Source organism: Miniopterus natalensis, chromosome 21 (assembly GCF_054644295.1).
Source record: "Miniopterus natalensis isolate mMinNat1 chromosome 21, mMinNat1.hap1, whole genome shotgun sequence".
NCBI classification, from domain to species: Eukaryota; Metazoa; Chordata; class Mammalia; order Chiroptera; family Miniopteridae; genus Miniopterus; species Miniopterus natalensis.
Window position 1 is genome coordinate 12,251,044 of NC_142101.1, and position 10,422 is coordinate 12,261,465.

Genomic DNA, 10,422 nt, shown 5'->3' on the forward strand with positions numbered 1-10,422 from the left:
GACATTTCCCAAATATTCAGAAGTTTTTATCTGAAAACTAGAGTCCTTGGCTTCAAAAGCTTTTTTCTGTAGCTTTAGCTTTAGCTTTACAGTATTTTTAAAAAATATGCCCGAACATTTAAGGGAAGGTTTTTCCCTTGTTAAAAACAAACCTATTCTTTTGGGTGTCTAAATAGAGATAAGCTTAGGCTGCTTAAAGGTAAACCAATAATTAATATATTCCATAGTCACCATTTTTATTATAGGACAGGATCAGTAAAAGCAAATTCATACCACAAATCTATAATGACCAGGAAATGGTTTTAGGTTTCTAAAGAAATGTTTCCTGGTCTTTATAGGTTTGTGATATGAATTTGCTTTTATTGATCTTATTTTCCTATAATAAAATAGTAACTGTGGAATGATGTTTGTTTTATTGAGTTGTACACTTGAAACCTGTATGGTTTTGCAAACCATTGTCACCCCCAATAAATTCAATTTAAGAAAGACACAGTTTCATAACACTTCTGGTGAGAGGCTGGTTGTCGGTTCCCTTGTTCTTATTTCTTGCTTTTCCTATCCTAATGTTTTTGGTAGATTTTTGCCATGTTTTGATTCTCTCACTTAAGAAAATACTGACGTGAACTCTGACAGTGTCCTTGTGACTCTGAAAGTCCAGTTTCCACTCGCTTGATCATAGTAATAGAAGAAAATAATTTTATAAGGTGAATGTTTCCTTGCAAATCAGCTATGTCAGTACCTGGTGTGAGAGGATTACAAAATTGAACTCTCTAAGGCCTAGAAGTGTTTCATTAGGGATTCGTATCTGATGTGAGGTGCTTGCTTCATTTTGCTCTGTGCATGTTGTCTGAAATGTCACATGTGACCAGTGAGTCCCTTTCATTGCCTCATCACTGTTTTCTCTGTTGTTTTCGTAGCCAGGCTTCCCTTACCCATCCCCTCATCATCACTCCAGTCTGATCTCCTCTCCGATCAACTTTGAGCACATCTATCACATGACTGTCAATTCTGCTGAAAAATTTCTTTCTCCTGATTCCGTAAACCCTGAACATTCCCCGTCTCTGCGCTCTGTCCCCGGTACACCCAGCTTTATGACTCTGAGGGTATGAACAACTGAGTCGGGTGTTAACTTTGACTAATGCTGCGTGGCTGTCCTCTGCCTGGCCCCCCAAGTAACCCTCGAGCAACCCCCAAAGTGGTCCATTCTGCAAACGTTCCCTTCTGGTCCTCCCCCTCCTCTTCAGGTTCTATGTTGGTTCTTCTTTTGAAGGAAAAGATGAAGACAGGGAGGATGTCAGTTTTATTTTTGAAACTATTGGAGGTTTTTGTGTGTTTAATAAAATATTTCCCATCATGGTATTTTCCATTACAGATACCATGGTAAGAAATAGTCCCCAAGGTGGTCTTTATTCTGTTAGCAACAAAGAGGAGGTCCCAGAATTTCTGAATTTTTCATAGCTCATTCAGAGAACTGTTTGATATTTAGTGACATTAAAGTCTGCGGTAGGGCCTGTCGTAGGCCTCCTCTCTACAATAAGCCCCTCTGGAAAAGCTTAAAAAGCTCCAAAATAAAAAATATAATAGTATTCATGAATAACAGGAAAAATTACAAAAAGAAAGTAGTCTTACTAATATTTGAGTTGCTGATGTGCCTTTAATTCCAACCGGGATCCAAGATAACCAAATCAAAGAAGAAACGTCAACTGTGCTGCATTCAGAGGCCCGGCCATGACGCCTGCCATCAGTCCATCCATCCGTCCAGCCTCTAGTCTTTGTAACTGGTGGCTTCGCAGTGGAGAGCGGGTGGCATTAACACTGAATATCCATTTTCCATCAAGAAATACATGCCTATACTTATAACTTCAAGGGAACATTTTCTCAAGTTAGTTTTACAGATAAAATACTTGGATGGTATAATGCAAACCCATTTCCCATAGTGCCCTCTGGCTTAGAAAAATGGTAGCATCAACTTTTTATTTGTATATACAGTAAATTAATTTTCCAAGAAGAAAACTAGCTACAGGCTGAGAAGTTCATTTTCATACTTTCGTTTGTATAAAATTATTCTAAATTATAATGTTTTAAATGTCATTGTAATTGACCATAAACTATCACTTAAGTATCTTATTTAACAAAATAAGATTACTTATCATAAAGTAAACCTCACTGTGGAAATAGATTGCAGGGCGTGGATTCTAGAAGTTGTGTAAATCAGTCAAGGCTTTTCGTATAAAAAGATGGTGGTAATGTTGCTTAAGTTAATCATTTGTAAATACAAACATTACTGTCAGTGGAACTCTCGTCCTGATCTTAAGCATATTTGTACATGAGGACCAGCGGATTAGGTTTCATATCACTTTATAATGAAGTTGAACTTCAGCTGAATGAATTATAAACCGTTGGGTTGGGGTTTTTTTTAAACAAAACATATCTTCTGTGTGTCATTCTTTTATTACTTTAGCATTCAGTGTTACTAAAGAACTGATATATTTTTATAGGCTTAATTTTTGCCATTAATTCCAGGGTAGGTTTGTTTATAGAAAAGGGCAACACTGAGGTAGCCTGAGGTTGATAGAAAAGCAATAGAATGTAAGGGTGAAGCCAATAGTCCCACCCCTTTTGCTCTTCCTTTGCCCCATCCCATGCACCTCGTTGGCATCTGAAAGGGTTGCCCCTGGATGTGCGAATGTTGAAATGTTAACATTGACTGTTTCCATTCAAAATTCTTTAATTTCTTAGAGAAAAAAAGTAAAAAATTTGCTTTAAACAAATAACACTGAGAATTACATGGACTTTGCAAATTTGATATAGGAACCAAAATGGCAGTGGTGGAATTTGGGGCCAGTGTGTGTGATTCTGCAAAGTGTAGGAGTCGGAGTTTTCAGGCGACGGCAGTGCATGCTTTGCAGGGCTGCTTTGGCCCTGCGTTTCTTGTTTTGTGATAAACTTCTCTAGGCGTCACCTCTGACATCCCTTCTGGTCTGAAAGGTTGGAGTCACCAGGGAGGCCACTGGTTGTGTTCTCGGCCATGTTCAGACAACTCGTCCTGCACGCCACCTCCCTAGTGCGTGTAACTCACCAATCACTCTAGCCCATTTTTCTACCCTAGACACCAAAGTCATTCACTAATTAGATGGAAAACTTCTCATACCAATAATGCCAAGTTAAATCACTTCACGTGGACTGTGATTGTTGCAGACGTCCTGCTTATGACTCAGTGCTGCTCTGTTGACGCGGGGCTGAGGATGCCTGGTGACTGGGGACAGGAACATGTGAATGGCATGTTTGCATCATGCCAGTGAAACCTTTACTTGAAAGAATGTGCTCTTAATTGACTTTTCCTCCCCATGGGTTTATCCAGCTATTGAGTTATCATAAGCAACTAAGAATCTCATACATGGTAAAAGCTTTGTTTCACTTATCTGCAAGTGTCCATGTAATTCTACCCTTCACTGTCCTTCTAACCATGTAACTTACTGTTCTCACAACAGGAAATTTCTTATTTGTGGATAAGTATTCCAGTAAGCTAAGGACAAGTACTACTTATGTGGGCTGAGGGCTACTTCTGCTCATTAGGGCTTTAGTACTTTTGTGGGCAGGAGGGATTATGTTACCTGTTCCTTGTTCTGTGTCGCTGTAGTCAAGATCCTTTTAGTTCTCGAAGTTATGGTGAAAATAGACACCTGTGCAGAAAACCAGTTGCTCTCTGACTGAAGGATTTTTCTCTTTCTTGTTTTTAGAACCCTCGGCCTCAGGAAAGTCGGACAGTGTTCAGTGGCTCAGTCAGTATTCCATCGATCACCAAATCCCGCCCTGAACCTGGTCGCTCCATGAGCGCCAGCAGCGGCCTGTCCGCAAGTAAGTGGCACAGCTGCAGGAAGGCATGGTCGCACCCGCGAGCTGCCCGGCCTGTCCCGTGGGCTGACGCGCAGGACCCGTGCATTACCAAGGCTCCAGGTCTCAGGCCTGTGGGTGTGCTTAGTAAGCAGAGTGCAGGTGTTAAGCAGATAGTCCTAGGGCCCTTTTAGAGCTACAGGTCACCTTGTAGACAGATCAGTAAGTAATGCCAGAGTGTGACAATGGACGATCTGGAGGAAATAAATGGTGCAGCAATGGAACTGGGGCAGCTGCTGGGATGAAATGTACTGAGGACAGTTAGGAAAATCACATGCCCTCCTAGGGGTGTGGTCACATTTGAGTCATGTTGGATTAATTGACAGGAGGCCAGTGTGGCTCCCTGGTGGTGGTCAGGAGTAATGGATACAAGTGCAAGAGGTAGGCAAGGGTCAGATCAAGCAGGGATTTGGAAACAAGGTGAGACTTTTTTTTTTTTTTATTAATTTAATAGGGTAAGGGGGAAAGAGGGAAACATCGATGTGAGAGAGAAACATCTATCAGTTGCCTCCCATAGGTGCCCCGACCAGGGATCAAACCCACAACCTAGGCATGTGACCTGACCAGGAATTGAACCTGCAACATTTTGGTGCACAGGATGACACTAGAACCAACTGAGCCACCCGACCAGGGTGGTAAGTCTTTTATTATTTAAAAAACAAAAAACTGAATGGAAAGCCTTTGAAGAGTTGTAAGTAGGGAATTTGCATTCTTAGAAACAGCTCTTTGTCATCTTTGGACATTTTTATTGAATTCTTAATGTAAAAAAAACCTAAGTTGGGATTTGTTCAACCAGCGAAAAGTTGAAAAATCACCATCTATCTTTGTACAAAAACTGCAACAATCTTTTTTGACCAATGATCTTAATATTGAAGCTCAGCAAGATTAAAACTTTTCTTAAGCAAAAATTTAAATAGGGAATGCTAAGAGCTTTAAATACTAACAGTGGCCCAATGTTTCCAAAGGTTCCCCCCCCCTTTTGTTCCTCTGAATGCTTCTAGTCTCCCTCTTATGTATCCAAACTCTAAGACCAAACAGAGTGATTTTAAAGGCACTCACCTCATTTTTTTATCCTGGGCTCTTTGCCCTGTATAATGAAATTGGTTATGTGCCTTAGTGTTTCCTGAGAATTCTCTAAGAGTACAGTGACAGTTGTGCATCAGGGAGGATGGTATTATTTCGGGGAAATGTCCTGCTCTTGGTCATTCAGCATGTGTTTGAGTACCTGCTCTGTGCTAGGTCCTGTGCTGGCCCTGGTGGGGCAGAGACCATGCACCGTTAGGAGAATGGCAGGCGCGTAATTATAACATAGCAGCATAGGTGCTGTGAACGAGATGGCGAGATGCTGTAGGAGCTCCGGCAGCGGGAAGGACTCACCGAGGCAGTAGCGTCAGAGTGGAGACCTGAGGACTGATTCTGTGGGAAGTGTCCAGCAAGCTGGGCAATCAGGCATGGCCAATGAGTGCAGAGGCAGGTAGCCTTAAGGGTGCTGCCCACTCACCAGGCGTCCCCAGTGGCTGCCCTGGAGCAGGAGCAGCCATGTGAGGTAGCTGGGCTCTGGAGTGAGCTTGGGAGCCAGGGTCATGCAACTGGACTCACTGTCCATCATTGAAGGACTCAGCCGGGAGGATGACCTGGGGCAGTGGGAAGGATGGCTTGTCATCCCCTTGGGCATGTGTCAAGTTTTACCTGAATGATGTACTACTGTAGGGTCATCGGCACAGAATGGCAGTGCATTAAAGAGAGAGCTCTCTGGAGGAAGCTACAGTGCAAAGCGGCAACCCCTGCCCTCCCCATCAGAGGGCTCACTGTCCTCTGGAGGCATGGACCAAGGAAGCGATGCCCCGGTCAGGGACTTTGATGGAGAGGTGAGTGGAGTGTGTGTGGCAACTGTCTGGAGATGGTTAGGAGAACTCCTGTGGTCCATGGACTAGTGTGTTCACTGTCAGTGGGGGGTGGCAAAGCCAATTACTGGGGTTGCAGACTCAAGTTTCCTGGAGGTGTTGAGACTTCTCATAGCTTTTGTGTGAACATGACCTATGTCTCTAAGGGCTTGCAGAAAGGACTGTGAGTGTTTGTTACACTGTGTGCTTCTTAGCTCAGAAAGGGGGCTTTGTCCTGTCAGAAAAGTCACATCAGGTCATGCGGTTAGGGTGGCTTTGTAGGGACTGGTGGGCACTTGAGTCCCTCCTGCCCCTCGGCTTGTCATTAATGTCTTCCTTTGGGCCTTACAGGACTCTGATTCTCCGAGGCATTCCACAGCTTCCAACAGTTCCAACCTGAGCAGCCCTCCCAGCCCAGTGTCACCACGGAAGACCAAGAGCCTCTCTCTAGAGAGCACTGACCGCGGGACCTGGGACCCATGAACTGCTTCGGCCCTCAGGCCAGACCAGAGCTGCTGCTCTCTCTCTTAGCTCTCCTCCCCCTTCTCTCACTTCCCTCTCTTCCCTCCACGTCTGCCTGAACACGTAGGCCTGGCGGCAGCAGGATGGGGACCCAGGGATTCTGACGACATGACTCCCAGACCCTCGCCCCTCCATTGGCTGCAACAACCATAAAGGCAGATGTTCATGGAACAGCCTAGATTAATATGATTTCATTTCATACACTTAGATTGCTTTCCATAATATTTTACCCCTCCCCCAAAACGGTAGCTTAAGTAGACAGATGACACAAATGTAAGCGCTAAGAGTAAGATTAGACAGACAATTTCACAGTAGAGTTCAGTGTAGTCCCGAGATAGCACATGGTTCCCCAGTGGGTCCTGGAGCCGCAGCCAAGCTCTCCTCCAGCACCCAGTGAATGTCGACCTGATCGTTGCCAGTAAATCCTTATTAACTAAAACAATGCATATTTTACTACAATACAGAGTTTAAATAAATACACAAATGTAGAGGGTAAATACTGAATGTATATAGTAAAAAGAAGCATCTTGTATTCAATGGAAGATGGATGCATATATAAGAGAGAGATCATTTAATTTAAAGAAGTGTGTTGTTTCTTGTCTGTTCTCCAGCTAAGTAATTTAAAGGGTGTAGAAAGCCTCAGGCTGACGTTACAGAGGGAGAGCGAGAGGGTTCCCTTTAGTGCCGCGTCCTCAGACTGGTACAGGTCCCGGTCCCCTGGGGGCTTTAGGAGAACAGTCACTTTGGTTTCATGGTTTGGGGTATGACCCGGGCACCAGACGAAACATTTGAAGCCTCTTCAGCAGCAGCAGCATCAAAAGCCAACTTTTCTTCTATCCAAGACATTTCCTTTTCTGCTAGAATTTGAGCCACACGTCTCATTTTTGATACCGTGGTACCTTTGCAGATGAATGTAGAAATGCAGTTTTGTCGCCTTCTGACTGCATCTGACACAGGAATGCCCTGGCTTCTGAAGGGCTGTCAGAGGCTCAGAGAAGTTTTTTTTTTGCTGAGCTGACCCCATCCCTCCAGAGTTACAGTGCGGTGTCTCCCCTGGCTGAGCCGGCTTCCTAGGAGGGGCCTGTTTTTAGTGTGGTGCCAGCTTCCTCAGATAAGCCTGGGAAAGGGGTTTAATTACCAAATAATATAAAAACCTCAGATGCAAGGACTTGAACAGCCTTAACCAAATATTCTTTCCCATGCCCAGTGGGAAATGAACGCTCACCCAGTGGGCAGGCAGGAAGTGCGCCCAGGAGGGCAGCGAGCCTCCTCCACAAGCTTTTCCTCCCTCATTTGCTACAGTGTGTTGTTAGCCACATTTCCATTTGATTCCTGCTGTTTTAATTACCACAAGGAAATGAGATGCAGAACCAGAAGAACTTTATTTTCCAGCCATTTCACCAATTAAGCACATGAGTGGAGAAAGGTAGAAATAAACATCCCTCATGGAAGCAGAGAGAAATCTCTTTTTCTGCTTATCTTAAACTTGAGAAGAAACAGGATTCTTTTCTTCTCTTCTGTGAACCTTAGCTAAAGTGGAAGCATTTTCCTGCAGCTGCTGGTCTGAACTTCAGGGTTGGAGCCCTGTCTGCCACCCTGGGTTCACGCCCTCTTAGCAGCAGCCGCACCTGCCTTCCCACCAGGGCCACAGGGAGCTGAGACTATTTCCAAGTTGATGCTCCTCTTTAGAGAAGGTCACTGAGGTTCAGTGACAGAAGAGAGGATCCTGTTTGGGGATTAGATTGCAAAAGGTTACAGTAGAGAAGTTAAAAATGACGCTAAGCTTTGACATTGGACATTCTGGACTGGGTACTTGCTCAGGTTTGACTGTTTCACTTCGGATGGGCATAGTTCTAATCTCCTACATCTTTCTGCTTTTGGAAAAGAAGTGTCATGTAAAAATACTGTGTACCTCTGTTATCAAGGGTTGGACCTTCAGTTTGGTTATTGCCATATGACTCTGGCAGCTCCTTAAACTTGGCATTTCCCAGGAGAGGAGCAGCCAGCCAGCCAGTGGCTAAGTGCCTGTGGCCAGCAACCCCCCTCCTCCTGACCCTCCCTTTCCCCTTCATTCCTTCACCTACCCTCACCCCCTCCTCTTCCCAGGGACTCGACTCTAAGCCATTAGTTTATCTCTTTGACGACTAAGTGAATTTTTGTTGCCTGTAGGTGCTTACTTTTTAAAGGATGTTTTTAGGATGAAAATATAACCCTACCTGAAGTCTGGACTCCACCACAGTGAGTCATACCCTTTGGCCTCCCAACAGGGGAGGAGAGAGCTTGTTCGGGCTGCTGGGCTCACAGGGCAGCATGTTAATGTTAACCCAGGAGATAACACGGCACTTTTTGGTTTTTCCATAGCAGTTGTAAGTGGTCTTATCAGTCGTAATAGAGCAGTCCCAAATATGATTAGATTCTGACAGCAGGACTTGGGGAGAAACTCTGCCAGGGGTGATAGTTCTGAGGAGTTCCCAAGATAATGACCATCCGCCTGGTCTTATCCCCAATGTGAAGCAGGTACCTGCAGAAGCTTTGAGAGGAACGGTTTGATGGGGCAGGAGAGCCAGGGAAACGGAAAGCAGTGATCAGTAACAGATCACGGTAAGGTGTTCCATGGTGTCTGGGGTCACCCCTTGTTTTTGTGGAGGACATTTTAAAAACATATATGGCAGCAGGAACTCAGTTCTCTTCTCAGTAGAAAGGAAAAATAAATGAAGCGTTTCTGGCATAGTCTCCGTGTTGGTATTTGGTGCTATCTATGTCCAGCCAATGTTGTTATCTACCCTTGAACTCTGACTAATCTTGTCATGTGCTTTGGGTGTATGAAATTATATATATACATATATATTTCTTTTTGCCAAAAACAGAAGCCTTCTTATCAAATGATTACTAAAGTCGATTTCACTTCTTTAATTATGTGTGTGTACACACACACACACACCCCTACAGTTAGTGATTTTTGTTCTTCCCCAGGGAGCACAGTTTTAAGGCTGAGATACAGTTAAAAAGGGTCCAGCTCTAGTTTTCCAAGCAGTCCTTGTACCCAACCTTCAGGGAAGAATCTGAAATTTCTATTATGTTTACAGCAACAATCTGTCATTCCTTGGCTGGCTCTCGGCCTTTCTCTGCCTTCCATATGGTTAGAGTCATGTCATTTTGTTACCTAGCGGCCACATCTACTTCTGTGCAAGACCAGTTGCATTTACATGGACTCTCAGGTATCGTTAGAGAAAAGCCAGAGCAGGGATAGGTGGACATCCTTAACCCTCACGTACAGCAGGGCCCTTTGCTGGCCTTTGACAGTGACCACACACTGTGGTCTCAGCGGGTGGGGCCTCGGACAGCTCCCCACCCACCTTCTGGATAGAGCGGCACTCTCAGCAGAGGTCAGACTCGGCGAACTCTGCTGGGCACAGTGGAAGATAACGGGCACATCGCTGCCCCCTCCCCGGCCCAGCCCCTGCATTCAATGAGCCTCAGGACACTTCCTTGAGCCTCTCGCTAAACCTCTTTCCTTGTTACGACTTTATTACTCTAGTCCAGAGCGTTCTGCGAGTCCTTCCTTCACTGAGCTCCACCTCCCAGCCCAGCAGCCGCCAGCAGGCCGGGCTTCTCGTCCTTCCCAGGCACAGCCATTGCACACAGGAGACCTTTTCATTTTGGGGGGGAAACTGACAAAACCAATCAGCCCTGGATTTCATGAAAACAAATGATCTGCCTTTTTATTTGATAGTGTAATAACAGTTGTTTTATAAAAATTTTTAGGTTTTTTTTTCTCATTGTAATATTATTGTACAGGTTTGCATGGCCTAGGTGTAATCATTTTTTTGTTTAGAGTATAAAGCTGACAAATATGTGTGTGGAAGGGGAAAATACATTGCTCTGGCCTTTTATCACTCCTCATTTCATTTAGTTTGGTTTTATGTCCTCAATGTCTTAGGGAACTTTATAAGAGATTCTCTGCTACCAAACAACGGCTTGGATTCAATTTGCACAGAAATATTTAAGGTGGAATAGTAAAAAAATGTAACAAAAGACTCCTAGCCAATATTTTATGTTGGTATCACTTAATATTAACCAGACTTTGATGTATTGCAATAAAACAGGGAACTGTTAGAACTGA

The 10,422-nt window shown here is 44.3% G+C and overlaps 1 protein-coding gene across 6 annotated transcripts in view; it reads left to right on the plus strand.

Annotated features, from left to right (window-relative positions):
- The window catches only part of CDC42BPA (CDC42 binding protein kinase alpha), a 145,261-nt gene extending 134,839 nt beyond the window's left edge, over positions 1-10,422 (plus strand). For 4 of the 6 annotated variants that reach the window (XM_016201421.2, XM_016201422.2, XM_016201424.2 and 1 more), the window contains 3 exons: positions 3,741-3,858; positions 5,605-5,762; positions 6,129-10,422. In XM_016201421.2, coding sequence (XP_016056907.2) covers positions 3,741-3,858; positions 5,605-5,762; positions 6,129-6,260 — 408 coding nt within the window. In that variant the 3' untranslated portion in view covers positions 6,261-10,422. Of the gene's footprint in view, positions 1-917; positions 1,104-3,740; positions 3,859-5,604; positions 5,763-6,128 lie in introns of all 6 variants that reach the window. The other 2 variants (XM_016201428.2, XM_087828890.1) reach the window with 1 other exon arrangement.